Source organism: Podarcis gaigeae (genome assembly GCF_964106915.1).
Source record: "Podarcis gaigeae genome assembly, chromosome: Z".
NCBI lineage: Eukaryota > Metazoa > Chordata > Lepidosauria > Squamata > Lacertidae > Podarcis > Podarcis gaigeae.
The window spans coordinates 4323033-4337929 of NC_139691.1; the positions used below are offsets into that span (position 1 = coordinate 4323033).

A 14897-nucleotide genomic window follows, 5' to 3' on the forward strand; every position below is an offset into this window, starting at 1 on the left:
GGAGGTAAATGTTTTGTTATGGGGAATGTTATGTTATGGGTTTGTTATTACATATGTATATATAACACAAGAAAAACTATTTAATTGGAAGAGAAAGGTGGCAGACTGGTAGAGGGAAGATCTTAACTAGGTAGAAAAAAGAGGGAAATTGGGTATTTTTAGCCTGGTAAAGAGGAGACTGAAAAGAGATATGATAGCCATCTTTAAATATCTAACGCGCTGTCATATGGAAGATGAAGGAAGCTTGCTTTCTCCTGCTCTGGATGGTAGGACACAAACCAAGGCTTCAAGTTTCAAGAAAGGAGATTGTGGACTCTCCTTCTTTGGAGGTTTTTAAGCAGAGGGATGCTTTAGTAGAGATCACTGCAGAGGGTTGAACTCGAAGACCGTTGGTGTCCTTTCCAACGCAACAATTCTAAAAAGAGCATTGAAGGCAGGGCCCTCTCAGAACAAACCCCATTTATTCCCACCATAAACTCACCAGTGGAACTAACTCTCCCTTCTCCATGATGGCCGACAGTTTCTTCCCCCTGTCTGAGCCAGAGCTGACCTCTGCTCTCAGGAGGTCGCCAGTGGATAGGTGGGTGTAACCATACTTCTGAACAATCCTTTCGCACTGTGTCCCCTTTCCTGAGCCAGGCCCGCCTGCAACACAACACAAGACATTTCCGCCACAGAGTCTAGGAAGAGAAATGGCTGAGGGAGGGAGTGGCAGATCATGAAACCTTCTCAGGTAGTGGCACCTGGTACCCACAGGGACGGATGAGGTGGAGGGAATGGCAGGTGCAAACAGAGCCAAAGACAGGCAGAACCAATTAATTATATACCCCCGTCCTCCTCCCTGCTTCTCTTTTTCCAGTCTTAAGTTCAGTTTGCCACATGGCCACATCAGTTTGCAAAAAAGAAAAAAAAAGAAAAAAGAAAAAGAACCTCATGAAAATTCATCAGCATTATTGTGTGAATTTCTCCTCATAAACACATTTTTTGTATGCAGATTTTCAAAACAAATGCTATTTTGCAAAGCAATTCCCCCTAGCATAATGCACATCTCTATGTTACTTTCATTAATATACGCAATTTAATGGACGCCCACCCCCACCCCAGAGTGTAAGTGCATTCTTGTAACACATTACTTTGCAGAACTGCTTTGCAAAACTTGGATAATAATGAGTTTTAAAGCTCTGCTGCGTTTTGTTTCGTGGTACTGTTTCTGAAAGTGTGGGTCAGACAGGTTCACCTTTAAATGCAAACTCCCCTACCCCTACTCCAACTGTGACTGCCTACTAGGGAGAGGTAGGCTGAGGATCCCTGGAAAGATGGAAGCCTGAACAGCTGGGGGGGGGGGCACCAGGAATCCTATGCTTGTTATTGTTATTGTTAAAACAAAAAAATTCCTTCCAGTAGCACCTTAAAGACCAACTAAGTCAGTTCTTGGTATGAGCTTTCGTGTGCATGCACACTTCTTCCATCTGAAGAAGTGTGCATGCACACGAAAGCTCATACCAAGAACTGACTTAGTTGGTCTTTAAGGTGCTACTGGAAGGAATTTTTTTGTTTTGACTATGGCAGACCAACACGGCTACCTATCTGTAATTGTTATTGTTGTTACTCTTCCTTGGAATTTTAACATGCCCCAGATCATGTTACAGCAGGGGGCCAGTCCACTGTCCCTCATACCTTGTGGGGGGCCGGACTATATTTTTTTGGGGGGGGGATGAACAAATTCCTATGCCCCACAAATAACCCAGATATGCATTTTAAATAAAAGCACATATTCTACTCATGTAAAAACACCAGGCAGGCCCCACAAATCACCCAGAGATACAATTTAAATAAAAGGACACATTCTACTCATGTAAAAACAAGCTGATTCCTGGACCGTCCGCGGGCCGGATTTAGAAGGCGATTGGGCCGGATCCGGCCTGCAGGCCTTAATCTGCCTATCCATGCCCCAAATCCTTCCTTAATATACCCCAGCCAACCCTTCAGTGGTAAGTTCCTCACTTTTATTAATGTTCCTGTTCCTGTTTGTTTGGAAATCTATGAGCTGGATGAGAGATCTATTTCTGCATCAGGCTGACCAGCAACTTCTTCTATACTTACCAACTACAAAGATGATCTTGTGGTTTTTCAATTTTTCTGGGAGGGGGAAAAGAAGGAACAAGACAACGTTAAGCTCTGGGAGGCAAGCACTTGTGGACATTTACCAGATGCCCGCCCAGGGAGAGATATTCAGCAGAAACCAAGTGCTGATACACACACACACACACACACACACACACACACACACGTGCTATTGTTGCTGCTCTCCACCCCAGCCCCTTGCCAAATGGAAGGCACTCAGCCTTTGCTTTTGGGCAATGTGAACAGAAGCCAGCTTCCAGCTTTCAAAGGATTTCAGACAAGCCCTAAGGCCGTCAGATGCAAAGATCGCTGCCTTCCCTCCCAGGATTACCTTTGCCAGCTTTAACTATGGGATCTTCCACACAGGAGCACTGGGCACCCATCTTCCCTCCAAAACTGGTAGCTCCTTTTTGCTGCTTTGATTCCCGTCCTGTCTTTCCTCCTTGTTCCCGCCCCCCAGAAAGCCTCTCTTTTCCTGCTTAGTACATTTTTTGTCCATGAGCCTCTGGGCACCCTGCCCTCCACAGCTGGGGCTGGGCTGGGCTTAGTCTGGGCTTTTTAGGGAGGCCTTGTGGCTCAGAGTCCAACACAGGTTGCCAGGGAGACCGTTGCTAAGGCCCAGTAGATGCCAGAGCTCAATTGTTTCATGCAGCATCTGCAGGGGGCCAAGAATCCAATATGGGTGGAGGATTCCAGATGTGCTCCCTTTTGCAAACAGAGCCTGGATCCAGCCCAGGAGGACCCAGAGTCATAGAATCATAGAGTCACGGGATCATAGAGTTCAAAGGGACCTCATGCACTGCTCCATGTTAGTGTAAGATGATCTGTTGCTTTGAGTGCCTCTCCTCAGCACAATTCAAATTTGACTCTTGAGAGAAGCTGGAGGAATCTTGAACTCATTTGAAAAAATTATCAGATGTATTCCAGTTACAGGAAGAGGAAGTAACTAAGCATCTTGAGGTGAGGCAAAATAAAATCCAGAAATATGGGGAGAGCGGATTCTTTATAGTCTGAACCCCCAGCGGCACTAGCTGTGGGAAGCTTGATTTGTTTTGGGTAGTAGGAAACAGAACTTCTACAACAGAAACCAACACAAGTAGGACCCGTTACATTCACAGCCCGCTAAAGTGCCAGTTACAGTGGACAGTCTTAAAATCTGGATATAGTTTAAATCTAAAAATAAAACAATCTAAATGGAGGAGGCCGCCTCACTATGAATCTTTTTCAACTCCAATCTGCACTCAGAATGCAAGAGAGGCTCTTGCTAAAATTAGTAATAATGGAAGATGGTATGAGACTGAGCAAAGAGAGCTAGAGAAACTCCCCCTCGAGGACAGGTTTCGATGGTTAGGGGCTTGCGTGCTTGTTTGTTTTGTTGCATTTATATCCCTCCTTTCCTCCAAGGAGCTCCAGGTGGCATACAAAGTTCTAATTTCATCTCACAACAACCCAGCAAGGTAGGATAGGTTGAGAGCAAGTGACTGGCCCAAGGCGACCCAGTGAGCGGGGATTTGAACCCAGGTCTCCCAGGTCCTAGTCATACCTGCTATACCACCCTAGTAAGAGTGAGGCATGATAGAGCTATACAGAATTGCTTGTGGTGCAGAGCGCTTCTTCTCCCTCTCTCATAATGCCAGAACCCTGTGAAGTCAACTCAGTGATGCTGAAAGGTGGGTGATACAGGCCTCCTTCCATCATTACAGAATTATAGAACTGTAGGGGTGGAAGGGAACACCAAGGGTCATCTATTCCAACCCCCTGAAATGCAGGAATCACACCTAGAGGCAGCATGCTTCTGAAAATCAGCTTGTTGGGGAACCAGAGCAAGAACAGGGCTTCCCAGATGCATTTGGTTGTCCACCGTGGAAAACAAGATGCTATTCTAATTTTGTTATGTTCTAATTTTCATGCAGTCTTTTCTCCAAAGAACTCAGGGCAGCGCACACGGTTTTTCCTCTGTCCTCCCAGTGTATCCTCACAACAGCCCTGTGAGGTAGGTCCAGACTTAGAATGACTAGCCTCTGTGAGTTTTTTTGGCTCAGTGGGGATTTGAACTTGCGTCTCTATAGCCCTAAAGCCCAGAATATCCACGATGTCATGCTGGATGTAGCCAATGCTATCTTTCCTAGAAAAAGAGGTGCCAGAACTCACCTCCCTTGTTCTCTTAGAATGGCAATGGTGCTCACTGAGAGGTGCCGGAACTGAGTTCCCCTGAGCTGCTGCTGGAAAAAAAGCCCCTTTAAAAGGGTAATCTTGCCCGCAGACTGACCCCAACTCCTTACTTAAAATGCATTGGTGCAGAGGATATTTTTTGCTCACATACACCCTTTTTAGGGCTGGAGAACCTCAGGCTCAGGGTGAATTGTGGCCCTCCAGGCTTACTTATCTGGCCCTCAGAACTTCCCAGGCCACGTCCTTCACTGGCCCTACTTTTGCCTGCCTGGGATGTGTCCCAAATCTCTGATTGCGCCCATTCCTTGCCTGGGCAGAAGTTAGAGAAGGGGGTGGGGTGGGGGAGTCTAGAAACTAGACTCTGGCCCCGTACACTGTTTGCACGTGGCCCTTGGAAGGTTGCACTGGATGGGTGAAAATCTAACTGACAGCGAAGGCAGCAGAGCTAAAAATAAAGAGGGTTGGTTTTGGAGCAGTCCGCAGCTCAGGGCATCATCAGCAAGCAGCAGGGTGAGGTCTCCTTTAATTACAGCTTTCTAGAATTACAACTGCCTACTTGGGGACATGTGTGGCTTGGGAAAATCTTTTGAGGTGCCTGAACCAGAGATGTTTATGTTCTGGTTTCCGTACTGCAGACCGACCTAAAATGCAGAAGGGGTGTTCCAAGGAAAGCCATGTTTGCAGCTAAGAAAGGACTAAGTTGTCTGATTATCATGATCTGTTGTAGATTATGGGCATGCTGATCCCCATGGGCCAGTCATTCCCAGTGCAGGATAGTGCCCCTTGGGACTGGTGGAGCGGAAGGCAGGGAAACCAACAGCAGGTGGTGCCAGAGCCAATGGCAGGCAGAGCCCACTAGTTCTAATTTTGCTCCCATCCTCCTCCCTGTTGAGATATACAAAGGAAACACTAAGGGGGGAGAGGTCAGTGAGCGCCACCTCCTGGACTGGTTGCAAAAAAGTAAGATGAGCAGCTGAGGACCAGCTGAGTTCAATGGGGCAGGGGCCTTCTTGTCCCAACGGACCACCCCCCGCTGACCTTACTCCTCCTCTAGCACAAGAGGGAGAAATAAACAAGGCAATTTACCAGCCATGCTTAGCTTGCCCCTAATGAGCTACGAGCCAGTGGCAAACCATAGTTTTAAGGCTTGCTAGCAGCACTGGCTTGTCAAGTAGGAGCAAACCTTGACGCTGCGTTTGGACATTGTGGGAAGCCAAACTTAACTGTGGCTTCCTGGGTTGCTTCTCTGACATGTAGCAGAGGAGAAGCACACTAGGTGTGGTTGGACAGCCGAGACCAGCACACCAGCAACCAGCAGCCCTTGCTTATCATAACATATGGACATAGCTGGTAGTGGCTACATCTCAGAACAGAGCAGCTGCTTTTCCTATGGAGGGTCCTCAGTACAATCTCTGTTTAAGAGGATCTCAGATGCAAAGGCCAGGAGAGAGCCTCTGCCCAAGAACTTATTTCTATTGAGAAACTTTCAGACCTGTGAGCCTCCTCCTGAAGTGGCAAAGCCCAGACACAGGCTGACCACCTCAGGAAAACCAGTCAGACCCACACTTTCTGGGCACCGGACAAGTGGAAGTGTGGGTGAGACATCGCTTTCCTCTTGCCCCGTGTGGTTTAGCCTTTGCCCTTCTGCTTTCCCCCAGGATACCTGCTCCTTATTGCTAAATAAAAGCAAATGTCAATCTGGAGAAAACCCAATAGACATTTGCACCAATTCTGTAGTTTTTCTAGGGGAAAGTGGTGGGGAAAGCAGAACTGTGGATGAGCCCTAAGTTTGTGCAGTGAACTCACTTTTGTCAGCAAACCAGGCTCCCATTCATTCATTCACTCACTCATTCATTAAAAAAACAGGCGGGCTAATACAGCCAATTGTATTTGAAGACATGACAAAAGCATGCAAAAACAATGCTACTCTCAGCCCACATGGTGCAGATCAGATGGCTGAGCTTGCAGAGACTAAGGCAGCAGTGGAGCAATCTGGCAGGCACAGACATCCCCTGGTTGTAAGAAAGAAGGCAGGCAGGCAGGTGGAGGCTGGCCGAGGGCAAGCTGAGATGAGTAGGGTGATGCCCCTTTCGCCTTGATGCACCAGCCTCCACTGACACTCACGTAATGCAGCTAGAGTAATGCTGCAAGGCATGCACCTACTGGCAAGATGGAATACAGTGTCTTTGGACTGTCAAAATGTGTCCTATCACTATTCAAATGACATGTAAGGCCAATCAGAAGGCATGAGAGTCGACTCCAGGTTTGAGGGGATCCCACGGCAAAGGGGACCCTCCTGTGGGGGGGGGCACCAGGGCTGACTGGCGTATGGGAGGCAGAGTGTGGTAGCAGTGCAGCCCAAATGTGTCCACCACCAAATCCAATCCACCATTGGATTCCTGACAGTGCCTCTGATGTAACATCGCAATGGGATGTTGTGCAAAATTTACATCGCAGCTCTTGGTCACCTGGTGCTGTTTGCGGGTACCATGAAAGATTGGGTGGGGTGGGCATAACAGGTGTTGATGGGCTCCATTGCAGACCTGAAGCTGAGTCAGGCCAAAGGGGTCTCATGTAGTCCTACATCCTGTTCTCACGGGGGCCATCCAGATCCCCCTTCTGGGAAGCACTGAAGCAGCAACTCAAGTGCAATAGCATCCTCTCCACTTGTGATTCCCAGCAATTGGTGTTCAGAAGCTTACTGCCTCCAACAGTGGAGGGAAAACACAGCTACCATGGATAGCTGTCATTATCCTCCATGAATTGCTCTAACCCCATCCAAGTTTTGCAGCCATTGCTACATCATCGTTCATGCGCTGCTTCCTTCTGTTTGTCCTGAAGAGCCCAACATTCAACTTCACTGGTTGGCCCTGAGTCCTAGCATTGTAAGAAAGCAAGAGAGAAACTCCCTCTCCCTCTCCACACTATGCAGAATTTTATGCACCTCTATCACGCCCCTCTTGCTCGCCTCAATCAAGCTGCAGTCCTCGTTCCTCAATTGTCCCTTTTACTCTCCTCTCAACCCCTTTCTAAAACCAAGTTGGTGGACATAACGTCTTGTAGCTGGACAGAGAGGGAGGTTGGATAAGAAGACCTGAAGGATAATAATAGAGCCCACTGGATCAGGCCAGTGGCCCACCTAGTGCAGCATCCTACTATCAGAGTGGCCAACAACGGGAAGCCCCCCCCCCCAAAGGACCTGAACACAAGAGCACTCTCCTCCGCAGTTGCAATTGCCAGCAACTAGTATTCAGAGACCTAAACTCAGAGACCTACCCCCTCAAATCCAGTTTGTGTGGGATGGTCTGTGAATTGGGCCGAAAGAGCAATGAGGCAGACTAAGTCAGAGAAAGAGTAAGAGGATTCACTTACCAGCTGCCATCCTGAAAAATTCTGGGACAAAGAGTTCTTCTGCCTGGAATTAAAAAATTAAAATTAAAAAAGACAACAACAAAGGGCTCAGTTAGGCTGAAGGCTGCAGAGCTTGGCAAAGGCCACCCCAAAAGCACTTGGTTGAGATCCTTGGGGAAGCTTCAGTCTCCTCTTTCGCAACTGAGGGGAGCAAAATTTCAGTCAGCTCCCAGCTTGGCCTAGTCTTCAAAACATCAAGATGCTGCTGCTTTGCTTCTTAACCTTTTCCCTTACTGAGCAACCTCCTTCACTCTTTCTCTGTTCTCCTGTGAGATAAATGGAGGGGAGGGAGGGAGAGAAGAAAGTACCACATCAACAGCACAGGTGGTTGGGCAGGGGAAACTTTTTCATCCCAAGGGCCACACTTCTTTCTAGGCAACCTTCCAGGGGCCACGTGCCAGTGGTTGGCAAGGCCAGAGGCAAAATGAGCAGAGCAACTGGTATCAATTTTACTTTTGGACATAGGTTGGTTTCTGCATCCATCCATGCCTCCCTCCCTATCGTCCATCCAGAGGCACGACTGGAGTAGAAAGACACCGTCCAGCCAGGCATGGCTGTTCCCAACGCTAAGCAGGGCCAGTGAGAGGTGTGGCTGGCAGAGACAGGGGATGCGATCCGGAAGAGCTACGAGGACCAGAAGTGAAGGACCACATTCATCCTTTGGGCCTGAGGTTCCTCACCCCTGTGGTGGGGGAAGAAGCTGTCCTATTACAGATTGCCTACACAAACACACTCATGGGACTTGGTGCGTCAACCCAAATAACCATTTGCTGGCTCTGCATCAGATGAGAGGCCAGAGCTGGAGAAGACAGTTGATGCCCCAAAGGTTCTTCTTGGGTCTCCAGCTGTTGTTGGACTACAACCCCCCATCATCCTTACTTAGCATCACCAGTGGTCAGGGATGATGGGAGTTGTAGTCCAACAACCGCTGGAGACCCAAGTTTGAGAAACACTGCTCTGACACATGCCGTCTTCCACCCCACCAAAGATCCAGGACTAGAGATCCTAGCCTGGGACATGTGCAGACTTCCTGCCTCAGAGGAGCACACCCAAAGTGGCATGTCTCCAACAACGGTGGCCAGCTTTGAAAGGCAAACAGGTAAGACACCCACCGGTCTGGTTGCAGCTTCTGAGAGAACACAACAGCCCTACACAAACATATCTAGGAGAAGCAGGGAAGGGGAAACGGTTGCACCACAATGGGGATTGCAGATGCCTTAGGATGTAGTTCCCGTGGCAACAATTACCTGGCGGCGGTGCTGCCACCGTCAGTCGCCAGGAGACGGAGAGCAAAGCAGAGCCAGCCAAACAGAGAAGATAAAGGCAGACATTCAGTTCCACAGGTGGAAAGCAGAAAGAGACACAAAGCAAGGTGACATAAGAGAGGAGCAGGGAACATTTTGTTCCGCAGTTGGTGAGAGCTGGAGCACAGCAACATCTGGAGGGTCACGGGTTAGCTGCCCCTGGAGTAGAACATGCTGGGCTGGGTGGACAAATAGTTTGACCTGCTGTGAAGCAGTTTCCCAGGTAACTGGTATCAAGTTCAAACCCTTAGCATCTTTATTTAATAGGCTCTGAGGTTGAGGGAGTGGGAAAGACCAATGCCTAAGAAAGGTGTGGGGAACCTGTGGCTCTCCAGCCGTGGTTGGGCTCGAACTCCCATCTGCCCTAAGCAACGTGGCAGGGATGATGGGGGCTATAGTCAGACACCAGAAGGAGCACAGGGTCCTCACTCCTGGTAATACCATGGAGAGTGGCTGCCAATCAGAGTCCTAACCTCTAAAACAGCATGTGCATAAACAGGGATGTGGGACTTGTGGCTGGACCACAGCGCCCACCATCTCTGACCATTGGCCATGTTGGATAGGGTTGATTAACTTTGTAGTCCAAAAAAATCTTTGAAGAGCATGGGGGTTTGAGTGTTTTTTTTTTTTGTGTGTGTGTGTGTGTGTGTGTGTGTGTTGGACTTAAGACCTGGACAGACTCAGTTCCAAATCCCCATGAAGCCCACTGGAAGACTCAATTGCCACCCCCCAGCCTAGGCTAGCCCTCAAGGCTACTGTAATGACAAAATAAAAATAAAAATGTGTGTGGTGGTGGCTGCTCTGAGCTCTTTGGAGAAAAAGCTGGGATATGTTACTGTGGTGTCTCTTAACCTGAAGCCTTGCTGTGGTTGCCTTGGAGAGCAGCTGCAATTGCTTCATATTTAATGGAGGGAGGACAGCTTGGATTACACCACAAGCTCAAGTCCCCAGGACCATGAATGCCTCCCCTCCAACAGATGAAAATAGAGACACATACCACAAAGCACTGCCAAAAACCTCCCCTGCTCCCACACCAGCAGTGTTGCATCCTTTTTTGGCGCATGGCAGGGGCAGGATGCTCAGGGCCAACAGAATCCCCTCCACTAGACCAACCCTCGCCTGCTTCTGGGCATGTGTGCATGGGGGCCAGAGGGCGCGCGGAGCCCATGTACCAGCTCAGCCCTGGCCACCCATGCAGGGAGGAGTATGCCCAGTCAATGTGGCCATGGGCAGGCAAATCCCCACCCCAACACTGGCCAGGTGGCCATTCAGCAAGGGGGCCAGGGACGCGAAGGCCAGGCCAGCCAGGCCAGGCTCTGGGGCTCACAGGACGGGACAGGGATCCTTGTGTGGGGGTACCTGGCTCATGCCCCCTAAAAATCATGCACCCAGAGCTATGCCCCCTTCCCCTCCCATGCTACGTCAATGCTCTGTTCTTTTTCAATTAAGAAACTTTCTTGTGCAAAAGTATAAAGAGAAAACAGCTCAGCAGCAAAACAGCATTACATTTCCCCCTCTTTTGTTACAAAGGGCAGATCCACACCGTAAGGGTGCTGGGAACTATAACTCTGTGAGGGGAAAACTACCGTCCCCGTGATTCTTTGGGGCAGTCATGGGCTTTAAATGTGCTCTGCATGTGGTTAAAATATGTGGTTTGCATCTGCCCTTTTGAACACAGCAAGAGAATACCCTTTCCCAATTCTTTTCTGCTGACATCAACAACTGCAAATTATAATGCTGGCTCCACAAGTCCGAACCTAGACATTAACCCCAACAATTTCTATTTGTGGTCTTTGCCCACTGTCACTATTTTGAGGAGGGGGGAGCTCATTGTATTCTATTCGCTTTCCCCTGCATGGAATAATAAATAAAGATACAGCCTAATACATTTCTGGTTTGGTTAGCCCTTTGATCACACATTTTTGATAGGGAAGCTTTTCTGCTGCATTCCAAAGCTTACTGCACCAACAATCTATGGAAAATGGCACACAGCACTTGTAATTTGGTGCAGTAACAAGTCTAGCTGCAACCAGCAAGCTCTTTTGACCCCACGTGTGTGTTGTCTTCCCAAAACATGAAGGAGCGTCTCCACCCCCATCATTCTGCCCGGACACTGAGGTCCAGCGCCGAGGGCCTTCTGGCAGTTCCCTCGCTGCGAGAAGCCAAGTTACAGGGAACCAGGCAGAGGGCCTTCTCAGTAGTGGCGCCCGCCCTGTGGAACGCCCTCCCACCAGATGTCAAAGAGACAAACAACAACAACTTTTAGAAGACATCTGAAGGCAGCCCTGTTTAGGGAAGCTTTTAATGTTTAATAGACTATTGTATTTTAATATTCTGTTGGAAGCCGCCCAGAGTGGCTGGGGAAACTCAGCCAGATTGGTGGGGTATAAATAATAAACTATTATTATTATTATTAAAAGCAAATATTTGTTTTGCACTTCTCGCCATCATTTGCCTATTTGCAAGGGTTACTTCATTTGGCCCATGAGGCCATTTCCCCCAAGCCACTCTCACCTGCCCTATAACTGGCATCATACATGACATCAGGGGTAGTAGGTAGGGCAGGTAAATATGCTGCTCGAAAGTAATTACCTGGGGACTTAGGCCTCACCCAACTTCCTTTTGTGCTGTGTTTCTAAGCACACGTCTGTGCTGTAAAGCACTGCGTCAGAGTGCTCTCCCCCCATGGCGCTTTCCCCATGGAAACCCATTCTTTACCATTGAACTGGAACAATCAGCAATCCACAGAAAATCCAAATTGTCATTTCTTCTGATTTACTGTTAAAGAGCAGGTTTTCATGGAGGAAATGCAAGGGAAAAGAAGAAGATGAGCTCATGGACACAGTGCTTTACAGTGTGGACTGTGCCCAGAAAGGGGGAAAGCTAAGTGTAGACAAGCCTTTAACAGCATTTCTGATTGTTCCTTAGCATGCTGTATTTGTCACTTTTTAAAATTTGGCGCTGGGATTGGTTCCATTCAGGAGCTCCTGAATGGAGTTTCCAAGTGGAGTTCATCCCTGCCTAAAATGCAGTTCATGGTTGGTAGCAATGAGCCGATTGCCACTGACGGCACACTCCTTTTCTGCATCCACCCCACACAATTCGCTGTTTTAATGTCTATATTCAGAGCACAAGAAAAGCCTTCTGAATCAAGTCCAGGGCCAGCTAGTCAAACACCCTGTTCCCTAAGTGGCCAACCAGATGCTACAAGGTGAACCCCAATAGCAGGACCTGAACATAACAGCATACCCATCAACTGCCCCGGAAAAAACGGGACTTCCCATTTTTTCCCAGGTGAGCAAGGCAGCCATTTTGGGTGCCCTGCTTTCGCATGATTTCTGGCCAAGATCTCACCCCCCAAAAAGTAGGAATTTAGGGGTCTCGTTCACTGCCCCAAAATGTGTGTTTTTGGGTGCCATGACTTTTTTCACATCTGTGATTTTGTGCAGATCTCATGCATCACGCAGGATTTCAGACCTGGAAGATGATGTCCCAGATTTGGGCAGCATCACATTGGAGGTTATGCAACAGCGCTCCCCAACAGTGGAGGCAGAACACAGCCATTATGGCTGGTAGCAATTGATACCCCTATGAGAATTCCTCTGTTGTTGTTTAGTCATTTAGTTGTGTCCAACTCTTTGTGACCCCATGGACCAGAGCACGCCAGGCCCTCCTGTCTTCCACTGCCTCCCACAGCTTGGTCAAACTCATGCTGGTATCTTCGAGAACACTGTCCAACCATCTCGTCCTCTGTCGTCCCCTTCTCCTTGTGCCCTCCATCTTTCCCAGCATCAGGGTCTTTTCCAGGGAGTCTTAGAATAATATGCTTCTAATACTATTCTACTTGGTGGTCATAGTGCATCTTGTGGGAGTGAATTTCATAGTTAAACTAGGCACCCTATGAAGAATTTCTCTTCTTTTTCTCTGTCCTGAATCTTCCACCAACATTATAGCTTCCTTATTTGTTCCCAGGTTCTAGTATTATGAGGGAGGGAGAAAAATGTACCCCTATCTACTTTCTCCAAACCACACATAATTTTATGCACATCTGTCGCATGCTCCCATTGTTGGGGGCAAGGGACAAAGCCCCGAGGAACAGCAAAAGCTAGCAACTCATGCCAAGCTTCCCCCCACCCTTTTAATAAGGCATCCTAGTGATTAACAAGATTAAAGTTTGGCAACTCTAGCAATAGATAGGAGCCAAAAGGGTAAGTATATTTCCGAGCACAATTCAAAGTGTTGGTGCTGACCTTTAAGGCACTAAATGGCCTCGGTCCAGTTTACCTGAAGGAACGTCTCCACCCCCATCATTCAGCCTGGACACTGAGATCCAGCGCCGAGGGCCTTCTGGTGGTTCCCTAATTGCGAGAAGCCATGTTACAGGAAACAAGGCAGAGGGCCTTCTCGGTAGTGGCACCGGCCCTGTGGAACGCCCTCCCATCAGATGTCAAAGAGAAGAACAACTACCAGGCTTTTAGAAGACACCTGAAGGCAGCCCTGTTTAGGGAAGCTTTTAATGTTTAATAGGTTATTGTATTTTAATATTCTGTTGGAAGCCACCCAGAGTGGCTGGGGAAACCCAGCCAGATGGGCCGGGTATAAATAATATATTATTATTATTATTATTATTATTATTATTATTATTATTGGCCACCATTCACAGTCCCTTCTCCCTCTCTGTCTTCCTGTATTCCAGGGATACGCTTTATGATTTGGAGAACAAATACCTCATGCAGCAACAAAAATTCAAACTCCTGTCTCTAAAAAGCACGGTGTCTGACAATGCCTTCCTGCTAAGGCTCTGCTCTCTTATTAGCTTGTCTCTGTTTTGTTTGCATTCAGAGTAAGACACGGGATTTGAAAACTGGAATTAAATAGCAGCTTCAGGCACTGATTACCACTGGGGAAATGGTACGATGGGGGCAATGATTCAAATGTCTCTCCCCCCAGGGGTTAAAATACGTACTCTCTTTCATACAAACACAAACAGTGTTTATGAAGCATAAGCCAGAGTGCTCCAGGAGCCCTGTTGCACCCAGCCTCCCAAAAAAACCCTTCTGTCTAGGAAGTCTGACTTCAGTCCCTAGCTCTGCAAGTCACTAATATTTCTGGCCTCAGTCCTCTATCTGTAAAATGGGAATACCCTGAGGGGGAACACTATACAATAGATAGTTTTGCTGGCAAACACGTGGCCACACCTCATTCCTGCACCAAAGTAACAGCCTTGCTTTTGGGAAGAGTCCCAAAGGAGCAGGCACTGAAAATAGACCTGTGGTTCTTTGCAAAGATTACTGTGACCCACCTCACTGGTCTGGCTGAAGAGGGACAGAGCGGGGTCCAGTTACACTCCGCAACAGACACACCTAATAAGGCCAGATGACCTTGAGGTTTTGCTGGCTTCAGAGTTCTAAGTATGGGGCACCCATAATAAATCTCAGAGGGGTTACATCCTTGCAATGGAGAAGACACACTGGTATTGTACAGCAAAGTGGAGGTTTTTTCTAAAGTTAAAAATGACCTGTGTATATGGATGGATGGATGGATGGATCTATCTATATCTGGCCCGTGTCAATTCTGCATGTGCTCATTCACAATGTGTTCAGTCTCATTTCCACATTAAAAAAAAAAAAGAATGGAAAAGCATATCTAAATATTTTAGTTAATTAAGTAACCTGCTCTTCATTGATACAAATAGCAGGGCAGGAAAAAGAACACCACAAATTATAAACAACACACCATATGCGAGGTGTGTGTGTGTGTGTGTGTATCAATCACACACAGAGTGAGACACAGGCAGTGTCCAATAAACGAAGAAACTATAAGCAACAAAGTGACAGGCAATAATCAGACAATAAACAACACAAAACATATATATAAATACCGTAC

At 47.8% G+C, this 14897-nt stretch overlaps 1 protein-coding gene across 4 annotated transcripts in view; it reads right to left on the reverse strand.

Annotated features, from left to right (window-relative positions):
- The window catches only part of AK1 (adenylate kinase 1), a 52087-nt gene that overhangs the window by 11823 nt on the left and 25367 nt on the right, over window positions 1-14897 (reverse strand). For 3 of the 4 annotated variants that reach the window (XM_083721803.1, XM_083721804.1, XM_083721806.1), the window contains 3 exons: window positions 7669-7711; window positions 2104-2139; window positions 482-645 (listed from right to left, as the gene is read on the reverse strand). In XM_083721803.1, the coding sequence (XP_083577929.1) occupies window positions 482-645; window positions 2104-2139; window positions 7669-7711 (243 nt within the window). Of the gene's footprint in view, window positions 1-481; window positions 646-2103; window positions 2140-2455; window positions 2715-7668; window positions 7712-14897 lie in introns of those variants that run through there. The other variant, XM_083721805.1, reaches the window with a different exon arrangement.